At 41.7% G+C, this 16,329-nt stretch overlaps 1 protein-coding gene across 1 annotated transcript; it reads left to right on the plus strand.

The window, feature by feature from the left end:
• Positions 1 to 435: 435 nt before the first annotated feature.
• Positions 436 to 10,958, plus strand: CPLX4 (complexin 4). Its single transcript, XM_075854974.1, has 3 exons — positions 436 to 602; positions 7,521 to 7,608; positions 10,308 to 10,958. The coding sequence occupies exons 1-3, from the start codon at positions 436 to 438 to the stop codon at positions 10,533 to 10,535; spliced, it is 483 nt and encodes a 160-aa protein (XP_075711089.1). The 3' UTR covers positions 10,536 to 10,958.
• Positions 10,959 to 16,329: the final 5,371 nt, after the last annotated feature.

The raw sequence follows: 16,329 nt of genomic DNA on the forward strand, positions 1-16,329 counted from the left end.
GGCCTAAGAATCTGTTGAAATAAATTTTTTATAACTTGACAAAAGGGGACAAGTCAAGGACTTTTAATTTGAGGATAAAAATGTAATAAACCCACTTAAAATTATACATTTTTTTACCTTCTGAATTAAATTTTCAACCTTCCTAATATTCCTTCTTCTATTTCATATACGTTGATTGGAAATTAGCTTAAGGTATTAATATGGAAAGTAGGCAGCTGCATCTAATGATTTTTGAAGTAATCTGAACCATCTGCCTCAGTACGGAGCAGTTCACCCGCTAATCCAGATTATGGCTGACAAACCATTTTTGGCATACAGTTCCCGGTAACAGTGTGCCCTTGACCAGCTGGTACTGCTGCACATATCTCCCCTGCCTGACTTTATACACTCTATTCCTATTTTATCTAAGGTTTGTATGGTTGAATAGGCAGCGACATGGCGTTCTTAATCAAGAGCATGGTGGGCAACCAGGTGAAGAGCTTTGGATTTGGAGAATCGAGTGAGGAGAAGAAGGAAAGTGGAGATACTACTGACCCGGCTGCTGCCCAAGGAATGACCCATGAAGAGTATGAGGAGTATCAAAGGCAACTGGTGGAGGAGCAGTGAGTATGAGCTATGTACACAAATAGCAGAGCCAAGGTTGTCCGGTGCAGCAGGGTTGAGGTTGTCATGGGGTGACACCACAATGTGGACAATATATGCAGGAACACCTAATGCATTATCATAAATCAGAAAAGTCTTCTAGAGTCAAATAGATCGTTGTTGTTTAATGGTTACCCATATTTGAGGATTTTTTTAAAATACGCGTTGTCGATTCAGTTGTGATTTGCATCATTAAAATGAATTGTCTCTATAGCATTGTATGTAGAGCTGAGTTTGTCATCTGGCACATCTCATGGGGATATCCTGATGTGTTATCTGTTTCTGTAACTAGGACTGCTGGTAAACCTACTCTATTACTATACAGAAAACTTTCACAATGTACAAAAAATGCAGCCACAAAACGTTAAATAACAAATTCAGCTCTGCTATATCTGTATAGTAGCATTAAAGGGGTTGACCCACAGCGCTGGGTCCCCCACATTCACAAGGGTTTGAATGGAGCATCGGACACACGTGCACACTACCACTGTCTATCCTACTAGCGGACATAGCTGAGCACTGTATTTTGGCGAGCTACGTCAGTTTCATAGATAGTGAATGGAGTGGGGATGCGCACATGTCAGCCGCTCCATTCAAACGGAGAATACGGGACCCTCGTTCTTCGTGATCGCTGGGACCCCCAGCGATCAGTCATTTATCACCTATGATGTGGATAGGTAATGAATATTTTTTGTAGGCCAACCCCTTTAAAGGGAACCTGTCACCAGCATTTCACCTATTAGGGTATGTTCACACGGCCTATTTACGGACGTAATTCCGGCGTTTTTGCCCCGAATTACGTCTGAAAATAGCGCCTCAATAGCGCTGACAAACATCTGCCCATTGAAAGCAATGGGCAGACGTTTGTCTGTTCACACGAGGCGTATATTTACGCGCCGCTGTCAAATGACGGCGCGTAAATAGACGCCCGCGTCAAAGAAGTGACCTGTCACTTCTTTGGCCGTAATTGGAGCCGTTATTCATTGACTCCAATGAATAGCAGCGCTAATTACGGCCGTAATTGACGCGGCGTTCAAGCGCCTGCACATGCCGGTACGGCTGAAATTACGGGGATGTTTTCAGGCTGAAACATCCCCGTAATTTCAGCCGTAACGGACGCCCTCGTGTGAACATACCCTTAAAATGACTATACCTGGTGGTAGTGGGTGAAAAATAATTTCTATATAACCTATAATTATCTTCTTAGTCGGCTCTGTAGCTTTAGTATTTAGCTTTTTAGTGTTCCCACACCGTATGCTAATGAGCAGAAAAGAGTCAGATCTTCATTTGAAAAGAGTCAAATCTTCATTTGAAAAGAGTCAAATCTTCATTCCTCAAGTCTTTCCAAGTTTACTTTGCCTCCTTACTTTTGATTGACAGCTCCTCACCTCCCCCCAGCACACAAAATCCTGCGCTTGTGCATTGATGTCCTCTTTTGGTGTGTGCGCACAAAGGGACACCGCATAATTACGATAAAAGGCGCAAAACGTTTGCAGACCGATATTTACAGTCGGAAGAGGAGTTTAGCAGAGGGGATAACGGCAATTAACTTTTTATAGCAGCGGCCAGTGAGGGAGAAGTAAAGTTCAATAGGTGAAATGCTGGTGACAGGTTCCCTTTAAATAAATTAATACACACCAAAAAAACACAAAAAAACATTAACCTTTGCTGTCCCACTCGTGTATATATATATATATATATATATATATATATATATATATATATATATAATATTTGGTGAGAGGCAGAATGCACCACAGATATAGGGCCCAGCTAGTGGAGAGCCAGGTTCCTCATAGCAACCAATCACATTGCAGCTTTCATTTAAAAAAGGACCTTTGAAAAATTAGACCTGAATTCTGAATGGCTTAACATTAACATTGATGGCCTATCTATAGGATATCAATGATTGATCTGTGGGGATCCAACCTCTAGTACCCCTGCCAATCAGCACAATGAAGAAGCTGTCTTCATTGTTTACAAAGTGGGCAGGTTCATCTGAACTGTCTGACAATAAAACTGTCCTTGTTGCCCATAGCAACCAATCAGAGCTCAGCTTTCATTTCTTAAGATGCTCTGAAAAATATAAAATTGTGCTGTGATTGGTTGCTAATACTAAAGCAAGATAAAGACGCTAGCAACCGGCAGGTATAAGAATTATTCAAAATGTTACTAATTTGCCAATAGGCAAAAAGATACCCTAATTTCCGGCTACCTAAATAAAGTTGGTACTAAAATATAGCTTTCATTGAATTTTTATAAACTAACAGTAAACTAACAATAACCACACAATTAAAAGTAGCCAACACCAGCTGACAGTAACTAGTTAGTATGGCACATTGCCAAAATACACTTGGTCGGAAGCGATATATATATATATATATATATATATATATATATATATATATATATATATACACACACGTTTTAACTATCAGCTAAGCGTTGAGATTAAAACGAAAGAGAAAGCCCCCGACATGTTTCGCTACCAACGTAGCCGTCCTCGGGTGATTGGTTGTTGTGGACAACAAGGACAGCTTTACTGTTAGACAGTTTGGATAAATCTGCTCGGCTTGTCTGTACGAGCAGCTGTGCCTGGTACTGCAGCTTGTCCCATTTAATTCAAGCCGCGGCTTATTGTGCTGATTGTCCTGGAGGTCAGATGTCGATATGTTAAAGTCCTGGAACGCCCCTTTAAATCTCCCACTAGGAAATAGACACGGTGTGACAATTATTATGGGTAATACTTTCAGCATCCCTCAGTCCCTTGCATCTTTTCCTCCTTACCCAAGCCTCTCTATATACCTACTCCCTCTAGTTCTCCCCTCCATCACCTTACACAAGGTAGTACAACGGCTGGTTTAGATGCTACCTGTAGGTAACCCAGGCGGCCACCTAATCTTAGCCATGAGGTTGGGAGGGGTGACCCAGTGGGCAATCCAAAATCACTTGGAGATAGTGAACTCACTGGGTGAGTAGGGTGTCCTTTTATACCATTTGAGTAAGAGGACTAGGCCATTGTTGCCAAGCACTTATCATTTATTTCTATATTTTTATTGTTAACTTTTTGCAAGTTTTTCGTCATTAGGATTTTTGGGGTGCAGTGACCCTTCCGACGATCTGGGGGGAGGTTGTGGCCATCTGGTTTCAGACACATGATCATACTTCCAATGTGCTTTACATCTAGGACCGTACATAGCTCATTTTATCTACATACCATTAAGGGATCTTAGTTCTCAGACTTAGCTCAAGAAATTGGATCATGTGATTAATATGATTATTGTGGACTTAGATGCTTTACTTAACCAGTTAGGTCAGTTTTCTTTTGTCCTAATCCTTCTTCTTGTGATTGCTGCTTCTTATGACCAGTTAATACTCAAGGACCCCCTTCTATTACCCAGAGTGGTAGCTTCTGAAAAAAATGGTTCCCTCCCTGGCATTCTCAAGGCGACCACACATTGCATGATGACCCATTGCAGAGGTTTAATGCTATGTTCACATATTGCTATGAAAACACGTTTGGCATATATGCGCCAGGAAAGCTCCCGACGAATACACAGAGCGTAGACATAGGCCTCCATTTACCCGTCAGAGGCCAAAGGAGTGTCTTTTGGCCTCCGTCGTTATGGTATGGAGGGGCATACTTTTTTCCTTTTTTTTACTGTATTGGAAAGAGTAGTAGACCACGCTTTGCTATACAGTGGGTCAGCATAAAATAAAAATTACACTTTTTTTTAACATTGTGGTCAATGGCCAACGTATGCCATGTAAGGCTATACAGTGGCATACATCAGAGGTAGACATCAGGAAATACTCCTGTTGCATATCTCTGATGTATAACCCCAGAGTGATGTGAACAGAACCTTACTTGAAGCTCCTGGTCCCCAATGAAAAATCTGTAACATGGTCCTGCTAACGGTCTGGTGTCATTTACAATCCTGGACTCTTCCTTTTGGGCCTACTCCGGGGCCCGAGTGTGAGCACAATTGCTGTACTCTCTTTAGTTATACCCCTGGCACGGTGCAAGACTATATTTTCCCTGCAGCAATCGCATGCACCTTCCCTTGATGATAACTGCTAATCACTGGGGAGATTAGATAGATAGATAGATAGATAGATAGATAGATAGATAGATAGATAGATAGATAGATAGATAGATAGATAGATAGATAGATAGATAGATAGATAGATAGATAGATAGATAGATAGATGGATAGATAGATAGATATGAGAGATAGATAGATAGATAGTTTAATTGTATTTCTATAAACATGAATGTGCTCACAGCGCTGCCCAGTGAAGAATCCCGGGTTGGAGCCATTCACCCAGTCACTGGTTAAACATTGACACACTTGGCATAAGCTGTACATTTTGTTTGTGCAAATGAAAACTTGAGAAGAAAGTAAAACACGACCTGGGTACACTCTCTGAACTCACCCAGACTGGAGTTTAATCTGTTCCAGCACTTAACTATCACTTAGCTGGGAAAACACTAAAAGTTTGGCCTCTGCCCAGATGCTATTATGTAAAGAGGACTTTCCTATAAGTAAATGGTAAATATAAGCACAGGTTTATACCAATTGTGTTTTTGGCGTTCTTGCATTTTTTTTTTTTTAGTGGTCAGGTGTGATATGCGAGTTATTGGGAATTTTTTAATTCTTGGGGCTTCAATGCTGATGTTTTTTTTTTCTAATCACATAATATTCTAGACATTAAATTTTCTATACAAACAGTTCTCTTGAACCCCCCCCCCCCCAAAAAAAAACTTTAATGAACATAATCGAATACATTGTGTCAGTGATTCTCAACCATATCGCCATAAGAGACCACCTGACAAAATACCATTCCCTGGGAACTTTTATTCCCATTCTCACCACAAGCACACTTGATTTTTTTTTAATGCTTTACCTTCCTCCATGCCAGGTAGGCTGGGTTCACACGACCTATTTTCAGACGTATACGAGGCGTATTATGCCTCGTTTTACGTCCTAAAATAGGGCTACAATACGTCGGCAAACCTGCCCATTCATTTGAATGGGTTTGCCGACATACTGTGCCGACGACCTGTCATTTACGCGTCGTCGTTTGACAGCTGTCAAACGACGACGCGTAAATTGACTGCCTCGTCAAAGAAGTGCAGGACACTTCTGTGGACGTTTTTGGAGCCGTTTTCTCATAGACTCCAATGAAAACAGCTCCAAAAACGGACGTAAAAAACGCAGCGAAAACGCCGCGAAAAACGCGAGTTGCTCAAAAAACGTCTGAAAATCAGGGGCTGTTTTCCCTTGAAAACAGCTCCGTATTTTCAGACGTTTTTGGTCACTACGTGTGCACATACCCGTATCGTTTAGCAGGCTGAAATCATTTTTCCATCCTTACTGTAAAGTTAGGGTATGTTCACATGCAAAACGAAAAACGGCTGTAAAATACGGAGCTGTTTTCAATAGAAAACAGCCTCTGATTTTCAGCTGTTTTTAAAGCATCAAAACTTTTTTTGATGCGTTTTTTTTGTGCCCGTTTTTGGAGCTTTATTTCTATTGACACAATGAAAAACGGCTCCAAAAACGGCTCAAGAAGTGACAAGCACTTCTTTTTGCGCGCTGTTTTTTCAACGCCGTTTTTCCCATTGAAATCAATAAGCAGGAGGCAATTGGAGGCGCTCAGCTTCCGTTTTTTCATACGTTTTTTGGGGTGTTTACGGCCTCGATAAACGGCTGAAATTAAGCAGTGTGAACATACAATTACAGTTTTTAATGATACTGCACACAGCAATGTCACAGTGCAGAATTTCTGCAAACAGTGATGTCACAGTGCTGGGATAATAAACACAATGATGTCCTGGTACAGATATGATATACACAGTAATATCACAGTAAAGGAATAATAAATACAGTGATGTCACAGTTGAGAAATAATGAACACAGGGATGTCACAGTGCAGGAATACTAAACACAGTGATGTCTCAGTACCGAGATAATAAACAGTGTTGTCACAGTACAGGGATAATAAATACAGTGATGTCACAGTACATGAATAAAACACACAGTGATGTCACAGTTGAGGAATAATAAACACAGTGATGTTACAGTACCGAGATAATAAACACAGCGATGTTACAGTACAGGGATATCAAACATAGTGATGTCACCAGTACATGGATAATAAACACAGTGATGACACAGTACAGAGCTAAACACAGTGATGTCAGAGTACATGTGTAATAAACACAGTAATGTCACAGTACAGGAATAATACACTGTGATGTCACCGTTGAGGAATAATAAACACAGTGATGTCACAGTACAGAGATAAACACAGTGATGTCACAGTGCAGGGATAATAAACAAAGTGATGTCACAGTACAGGGATAATAAACACAGTGATGTCCTAGTACAGGGAAAATAAACACAGTGATGTCCTAGTACAGGGATAATAAACACAGTGATGTGAAAGTACATGGATAATAAATACTAAAAACCGTGATGTCACAATACAGAGATAATACACAGTGATGTCACAGTGCAGGGATAATAAACATTGTGATGTCAAAGTACATGGATAATTAATACTAAAAACCGTGATGTAACAATACAGAGATAATATACAGTGATGTCACAGTACAGGGACACAAACTCAGTGATGTCATAATACAGAATTAAAACACAATGATGGCACAGTACAAGAATAAAATACAGTAAAGTTGGGGTGGGTGAAGAAAATAAATAAACAGATTCTACAATGTAATGGCATTTATTATATGTGTATATTCTATGGGATTTAGTCTACTGCTGCAGAGTGAGGCGTAAATACTGATATTTCCATAAATGTAAAATAATTTTCTGCAGAAATTTAACAATATTATTCTGTTTGTTTGGCAGGATGGAAAGAGATGCCAAGTTTAATCAGAGGAAAGCAGAAAGAGCTACCTTGCGGGTACACTTAAGGGAAAAATACAGATTACCACAGGTATGGAGACAATTAGGCCAGGGCTTGACGGGACACGTTTCTTAAAATCTCTCCCACTGGGCCTCATTTTTTTATAACTTTATCACAGACAAAATGGCCTTGTTGCCAATAGCAACCAATCATTATTCAAGAGCAGTTTGGGAACTAAAAGTTGAGGTCTGATTGGTTGCTATGGGCAACAAGGCCAATTTGTTGCAAGGGAAAAGTAGAGCAGTTGCCCATAGCAACCAAGTAATTTGTTGCAGAAAATAATAGTATCAATCTGAGGCCTCATGCACACGACCGTATCCGCAAATACAGACTGTAAATACGGTTCCGTATTGCTTTATAGTCATCAGTACCCATTTCTGATGAATGGTATCCACAAATACGGACCGCATTGCATCCGTATATATGGATCCGCAAAAAAAGAGGACTGGTTAATGGGAAATCCCCTTTGTGTCGCTTAGCAACACTTCTGTATTTGCGGATGGCTATCCGTACTTGGGGACGCACATCCGTAGCCAACCGCAATTTTCGCTTCCCCCATAAACTTCTATGGAGGAGTCCGTGCCGCAATTGCGGACCAAGAACGGACATGCTCCATAATTCCCGGCACAGTTCTGCGGCACGGACACTCATCCGTAGCGATACGGAAAGGTGTCCGCATTCAATGGAAGTGAGTTTTTTTTTACGGTCGTGTGCATGTGTTTGCTATGAACAACTGCTCCACTTTTCCTAGTTTAAAAAAATCTTCGCCAGTGTGTCTAGTTTCTTACAAGTAATTTTACAAGGTTGTCCCAAGATCAAAGAGGATAGGTAATAAATGTCTGATCGCTGGGGGTCCAATCGATCACCGGAATAGGGGTACTGAGTCCCCATTTTCTTAGTACACCCCCCACAGTGAGGAGGAGCTTGAATGGAGTGGTGGTCAAGCATCCGCCCTGCCACTCAATTCAATGTCTATGGAGCTGACAGGAACAGCTGACGCTGCACTATCCTGTGGATAGATGATAAATGGCAGGCACTACAGATAGACCATTTTAGGCTGTGTTCATACCACGTCTATGTACAGGTTCGGCGTGTATGACAGGAAGACTTTAAAAACCAGATGAATGTCATATCTGTGACGTCACTTTGTCCGTTTGGCATGTATTTGACCGGTAGACGAAAGGATCTAACAGGCCCAACTGTATAGTTGACTCTACACTTTTCAATACAAGGGGATCCAGAAAAAAACAAAAAAAAACACATAAACATAGCATAAGTTGTTTTTTTTATTTATCTTTTTCTTTTTTTTCAATATAAGACATATACAGCTGTATGGGGTTATAGTTGCATATCTACCTCATATGTTCGGTGGCACACTTCAAACATGCAAGCTGTACAGTACATATGCTCAAAATAAGATGTGAGCAGTCATTTTTAATGACATTTCTCCTAGTCTATGGTCTGCTATCATCTCGGTGGCTAACAGTTATCTAGTGTGCGGTGGTATCTTAAGGTGACCATACACCTTAGATAAACGTCGGTTGAACCCACTGGGGGGATCGGAGAATTATCTAATTTGTATGGGGCTCCTGGCTATCCCCTGATGTCAGATGTCAGAGGAAAGAATGATCTGTTATGTTGGATTTCAACATGCCCGATCCATTGTTCCAGTAAAAACATCTTTAGTACGCTCTTCCCATTGAAAAAACATGCACAGTCGGCCGCGTGTGCATGTTTATAGCTTTGGATTGGGGAGGCATAGCTGTCGGCCGATCTAAAGTGTTTGGCCACCTTTAGTCAGGGTGTCAGATAAGCCCTGGTTTGAGGGTAGTAATGCTAAGACAACTGTTTAGTAAGGTGATAGCTATTCTGGTAGATCGGGACTGGAAGAAGTAATGAGATAATTATGAGATACAGTGTATCATCTGCAACAATATATATGGGATATGATGCCAAACTGAGGGAGAATTTACATTTTAAAGCCTGGGAAAGCTTGGTGACAATCTCCCGGTGGAATGTGGGATGGTGACCATATAGATTGTGACCCTGCTTTCCCAGATTTCTCAATGGGGAAATCTGTCTAGATATGATACCAGGGATAGATATCCTTGCATTTCTGCCTAACTCCGGCAACTATGACAAACAATTGATTTCACCAGGGAAAGCCGCAGCCAGCCAGATGTAGTATTATCTGGCGGCCATTCAGATTAATTCCGTCTATATAATACATGGATGGCTCGAGACCGCCAGAGCGGGAGCTGCTTTTACAGAACAGCTCTCTACTCTGGTTTATAGAGGGGGATCTTGGAAGCCTTTATGTCAGTAGATTTTCGATTTTGAAATTTGGGAGAATCCAAGTATAGCTGTAATGATGGACATGTTATAACTAATAAATGGCTGAATAGAATTTATAACAACCTGACAGAAGAAGACGACTTAAAGGGGTTGCTTAGTTTAGAAATATGCAGTTCAAGATCTTTATCTTTAAGCCAAAGCATGGAGTAGCTCCAAAGAGCACCTCGCCGTGGAGGACCCAGCACACCGTATATTATTCAAACAGCCCATTGACTTTACTGGGCACTGTGTAATGCTTTATTTCCCCTGTGGTGGCGCTGCAGGGGAATTTAACATTTTCTGCTGGGTTTCCCACTGGATTACAGCAGATTGTTGAGGGACTTCTGAATTCTCTAAGAGTTCCTCATTAAATAACTGTTCTACTATTTTCCTAGAGTGAAAAGGACGATAATCAAATACAGATGGCCGGAGATGATATTGATCTACCTGAGGATCTCCAGAAAATGGTGGCTGAAGATCAAGATGAAGAGGAGGAGAAAACATCGATCTTTGGTCATATCCAAAATATTCAGAATATGGACATGGATACAATGAAGGAAAAGGCAACAGCTACATTCACAGAAATCAAGCAAGCAGCTGAAGAGAAGTGCTGTATGATGTAGCCTAAGACAGTGGTGGGAAGAACTGTATAGCTTATCATAAGAAGCCACTGGATGGTGAATCTGATGCCGAAAATCCTCCTTTCAAAACTATGTGGAATTTGTTTTATTTAAAGGGGTTATCCAGTTTGCTCTATGAGCTGGTATCCCAATGCTGATACCCTAAGTGATCAACTGTTATCACCAGGGGAAGCCACTGGCAAATCCGTATTTTACCCTACAGGAGAAATAGAGCATTACACGGCACCTGTTTAATTCAACGGGCCACCCATGTAATCAACAGACAAGTTCTGGAGTCCTCCAGAGGAATATCCACTCTTTCTAGCTCTTTGGAGCTCCCCTCTATCACATCCATGAACACTAATAGGGCATATGGATAGGGATTATATAATCTAGACTAAATCTTTCCTCACTGGATACATGGATAGTATATCTGTAGGATATATCCAATCAATCTCCGATGGGTGGGGGTCCGAAAGCTGATCGATAGACTCAAATGGCAGCTGAACTAGTAAAACGCTGTATCTCTTTTTCTCCTGTGAGCTGCATACTTTTCTTTTTTGGATGCTGTATTGTCGGCCATTGAATATAATGAGCTGGCCATGGGGCCTCCTGAAAATACTGAGCAGAGAGAAGGGGCATAGCGACTTCATTGTAGTGATCGCATCAGTCGGACCATTGATGGATTAAGTGGGCAAGTACGTATGTTATAATCGGGCATTAATATTAATATATATTAATATTAATATTTCTGCAGGCACCTGAGCTTGAATATCCCAGTACCGACTGCCCCCTGATTGTTCAGTGTCTGCACATTACTTGCTTTTATGATTTTAATTATGGGAAGTGTCATCTTTGCATTAGACACTGTACAGTCAGAGAAACAACTAACTTTCCCCCTGAATTTTAGGTGCTCTGATAAGCTGTTAGGGGTATACAGTATCTCACCTTGTATGTCAAAATGCTTGTTGACGGTTTCCTGTAACAACCAGCAGAATTGTGAATGCAGCTCTTGAGTAAATTATAGACTGCAACTCAAAATCAGTGGAAGATAAGTAATGCCATGTATGTACAAAGTGATTCTTTGTAAATACATTGTTTTTGTAAAATGTTGTTCAACGGCGCTCTAATTTATTGTCAAGTTTTAATTGTGAAATATCTGTGTACCATGCTATAAGTACGATGTATGAGGAAATAGCCCTATTCCATTTTCACAAATCCCATATAACATATTGATAAACTGTAACTGTCAATAATTTCTCCCTATAATAATTGTAATAACAATAAAACACAAATTATTATAGTAGACACGTCATCAATCCCCCTGATCTGTTCTATTACTGGCCTCAGGACTCATGGAGTCCATGTTGTGGACCCTTTAGGACACCTAATGCTTTCATGTGACACCGCATTCTCCCCTACAAGCAATGCCCTAGAAGCAAGTGGTTGGCTCCAAAGTCAGCTCCATATGGGATTGTCGTCTGCTGGACCTTGTGGTCCTCTTTTTTGGTAGCGGCCTGTTATTGTGCCAGGCTGTGGCACGCTGGATCCACTGGTGGGCCAGTCTAACCCTAAAAACGGCTTCAGTAGACAGAATAAGGTAAAATGATGAACTGAGGTGGTAACACCCAACAAATCAAATGTGTAAGGTTAAGGGGTGCCAGGTAACGGCGTGGAATATGACATAAATATGAATGAGGTTTGAGCACAGCAATGCTGCGAGAAAAATACATGTATGATGGTTTACTGATGTTGTGTTGCCGCACCACGACTCAAAGGGTGACCAGATCTTAGCCTTTATTTACACGTGTGCAAACAGGGGTCAAAATGGTGCAGTGCCACAAAAAAGTGCAGATTTCACATGGAGGTCGTTACTGCCACTGTGTGGGCAGGGGTATACCTTATCTCACTGCAGGGGGCAGCATCTTTCCGTTGAAGACACACATTTTCTTTTGTATTTTGCATTCTTTATCCATTTTTATTCCAAATGCAAAAGTATTAAATTACACAAGGAGCTGGTATATGGTGACTGTAAGTTAGTATTATTTGAGCACTGTATATTAGTATTATTTGAGCACTGTATGGCGGTACTTATTTAGGCTTTGTGGTGCACTGCTTAATACAGTATATTGTTTTTGCGGTGTATGGTAGTGGCAACACTGTATCAAATTGTTATTTAGCTAACTGTACAGAAGTGTAATTTGGCCAACATATGGCACAGTATGGTATTTAGAATTAGGCACTGTACAATAAAGGGGAAGACTGACAACAGACGGTACCACACAGGACACCATCCAATGTAAGGCTGACCCTGCAAAAGCTTACTGTGATATCTAAAAAACTAAAAAAAAATGTGGCATGCTTTAAAGCATAGCAAAAATGCAAAAATAAAAAGAGGGCTTGTTAAAGTCGGAAATTCTCTTTTACTAATTTTCCATGTCTTACCATATGATGAGACCTGTGGCCAACAGATTGAAGAAGAAAAAAGGTCTACTCCACCCCCACAGAAACAGCGCCACACTTGTTCATAAACTGTGCTTGGTATTGCAGTCAAGTAAGGCTGGGTTCACACGACCTATTTTCAGGCGTAAACGAGGCGTATTATGCCTCGTTTTACGCCTGAAAATAGGGCTCCAATACGTCGTCAAACATCTGCCCATTCATTTGAATGGGTTTGCCGACGTACTGTGCAGACGACCTGTAATTTACGCGTCGTCGTTTGACAGCTGTCAATCGACGAGGCGTAAAAATACAGCCTCGTCAAAAGAAGTGCAGGACACTTCTTTCAGACGTAATTTGAGCCGTTCTTCATTGAACTCAATGAAGCACAGCTCAAAATTTACGGCTGTCAGAGAAGCCTCGCAAAATGCGAGGAGGAGCAATTACGGCTGAAACGAGGCAGCTGTTTTCTCCTGAAAACAGTCTGTCTTTTCAGACGTAAAAGACACTTATCGTGTGCACATACCCTAAATGTGACTGAGGTGTAATACCAGACACAGCCATGGACAAGAGTGGCGCTGTTTCTGGAGAAAAAATTCAGATCCTTATTCTGATCTTATTCCCTGCAACTTTCCTTTTTGCTGAACTATAGGGAACTATTTACCTGATTCATGTAGATGGTAAAAACGATTGTCTGCTGACTGGGGGCGGTTGCGATGTCAGATCACATTTGTATATGTATGTTAATCACATTGTTAAGCAGACCTGATATACAGGTGTTGCTTAGTAACAATAGTAAAGAGGTAGAACTGGCTTGTTTAATAGGTGTCTGGGGGATTAGCTCAAAGTGATTAACAACTAAACCCCATTAATCCCTTTCAAATTAAGTGATGCGTCTAATGAGCACAACTACACACAGTATTTGCATGTAACAATTGTAACCCATTCACCTTAATGAAATGCCATTGACAGGAGCCAACCTTGGGTGAGGAGTGAAGCAACTTACAATTAACCCTTATTATACCACATACAAGGTGAGTGATTGCTGAAGATTGAGACCATTTGCAGACATTGAATTAGGAATAAATTATGTCCATTTATTTTATAGTTCCATTTAGTTGTAGTTTCTCCATCAAGACATACCTCCCAACTTTCAAAGAATGGAAAGACTACTCTGGACGATTTTGTCATCTTAAGTTACGCCTTTAACCTTGCCCAATTCCGCCCAGTCTAGTGTCACTGTGCAGGGAAAAACTGTGAAGGGGATGCAGCACTAAAACAAAGTTGCGACCCCTTAACGTTTAGGCCTCATTTACACGAGCGTGTGCGTTTTGCGCGCGCAAAAAACGCTGCGTTTTGCGCGCGCAAAAGGCACTTGGCAGCTCCGTGTGTCATCCGTGTATGATGCGCGGCTGCGTGATTTTCGCGCAGCCGCCATCATAGAGATGAGGCTAGTCGACGTCCGTCACTGTTCAAGGTGCTGAAAGAGCTAACTGATCGGCAGTAACTCTTTCAGCACCCTCGACAGTGAATGCCGAACACAATATACACCAACCTGTGAATAAAAAAAGACTTTCATACTTACCAAGAACTTCCTGCTTCCCCCAGTCCGGGCTCCCGGCCGTTGCCTTGGTGACGCGTCCCTCTCTTGTCATCCGGCCCCACCTCCCAGGATGACGCCGCAGTCCTTGAGACCGCTGCAGCCTGTGATTGGCTGCAGCCTGTGCTTGGCCTGTGATTGGCTGCAGCTGTCACTTGGACTTAACTGTCATCCCGGGAGGTCGGACCGGAGTTATCGGTAAGTCAGAACGTCTTTTTTTTTTTTACAGGTTCATGGATTTTCGGAGCGGAAGTCACTGTCCATGGTGCTGAACCAGTTTAACGCTTTCAGCACCGTGGACAGTGACTGTCTCCTGACGTCGCGTACCCGAACATTTTTTACCGGTTTCGGTCAAAACGAGTTTGGCCGAACCCGGTGAAGTTCGGTGCGCTCATCTCGAATTTGACACTCCGTTTGGATGTTTGTAAACAGAAAAGCACGTGGTGCTTTTCTGTTTACATTCAGGAGTTTGACAGCTCTTGCGCGAATCACGCAGTTCGCACGGAAGTGCTTCCGTGCGGCATGCGTGGTTTTCACGCACCCATTGACTTCAATGGGTGCGTGAGTGCGCGAAAAACGCACGATTATAGAACATGTCGTGAGTTTTTTTCTGCGCACACGCGCTGAGCGCAATTCACGCATCGTCTAAACAGCCCCATAGACTATTATAGGTGCGTACGACACGCGTGAAAAGCACGCGCGTCGCACGCGCGTATAATACGCTCGTGTAAATGAGGCCTTAGGGTCAGATTAGGGTCAGATTTTGCATTAATTTTGGCATGTTCTGTCGGACTGGGCATATACAGAGATATTCTCAACATTGCTTCTAGAGGACAATATTTCTCTACATGGAGTCAGACAGAGCCACGGAATAGTGCACTATGAAAAATAATATTACCACACGCTGTGCCCCTGAATATAACAATGTTATACCCTTTGCCCAGAAAATAGGTGCCATTCAAGGTTCCATGAAAATAAAAGTCCCACACACTGTGCCCCCCACCCCGATAATAGTAATACATTGGGCCAACTGAAATTATTCTCATACACTAGACCGACAGATGAAAGGAACCACACACTGTTGCCATAGACAATAGTGCCACATAAACACAATAGTCCCCACTCCCCACTTACTGTGCCCCTAGATAATATGCCAATACACTGTGCCCCAGACAGTACTGCCCGCACACAGTGCCCCCCAAAAAATAGTGCTTGACTGAGCTCCCTGCAAGCACCTTCCCGCCTGGTCCTATTTATGCAGAGGCATACGGAGGTACAGTATGGACCCATTTACTTCCATAGGTATGTTCGCACAGAGTAATTTGTAGGCAGAAAAAAATCCCAAGAAAGCTCACATTTTTTACGCTGTTTTTAATGCATATGCGTATAGTAGCAACTTTTTAACGCATTTTTGAAACTTTTTTTGGCAGTGTTTTAAAGCCTCCCATTAAATTCAATGGGAAAATTGGGCGTATTTTTTTTTTAACACAACGCAACACTAATGCTTATTCCCATTGAGGACTATTGGAAGCTTTAAACGTGCAGTTTTTAATGCGAGGTGTACGTTAAAAAGATGCCACGTGTGAACATGTCCTTTGGGTGCTTTATTATAACTTTGTTGTAGGGATAGGTAAAACGGTTAAAGGGATCCTGTCACCAGCATTTCACCTATTGAACTTTACTTATCCCTCACTGGCCACTGCTATCAAAAGTTCATTAGCGTTATCCCTTCTCCTGAACTCCTCCTCCGACTGTAAA

Source organism: Rhinoderma darwinii, chromosome 1 (genome assembly GCF_050947455.1).
Source record: "Rhinoderma darwinii isolate aRhiDar2 chromosome 1, aRhiDar2.hap1, whole genome shotgun sequence".
Taxonomy (NCBI): domain Eukaryota; kingdom Metazoa; phylum Chordata; class Amphibia; order Anura; family Rhinodermatidae; genus Rhinoderma; species Rhinoderma darwinii.

Coding starts and splice junctions, on each gene's coding strand:
- CPLX4 (XM_075854974.1), top strand. CDS start 436: ATGGCGTTCTTAATCAAGAGCATGGTGGGCAACCAGGTGAAGAGCTTT. Junction 603..7,520: donor AGGCAACTGGTGGAGGAGCA/GTGAGTATGAGC, acceptor TTTGTTTGGCAG/GATGGAAAGAGATGCCAAGT. Junction 7,609..10,307: donor AAAAATACAGATTACCACAG/GTATGGAGACAA, acceptor CTATTTTCCTAG/AGTGAAAAGGACGATAATCA.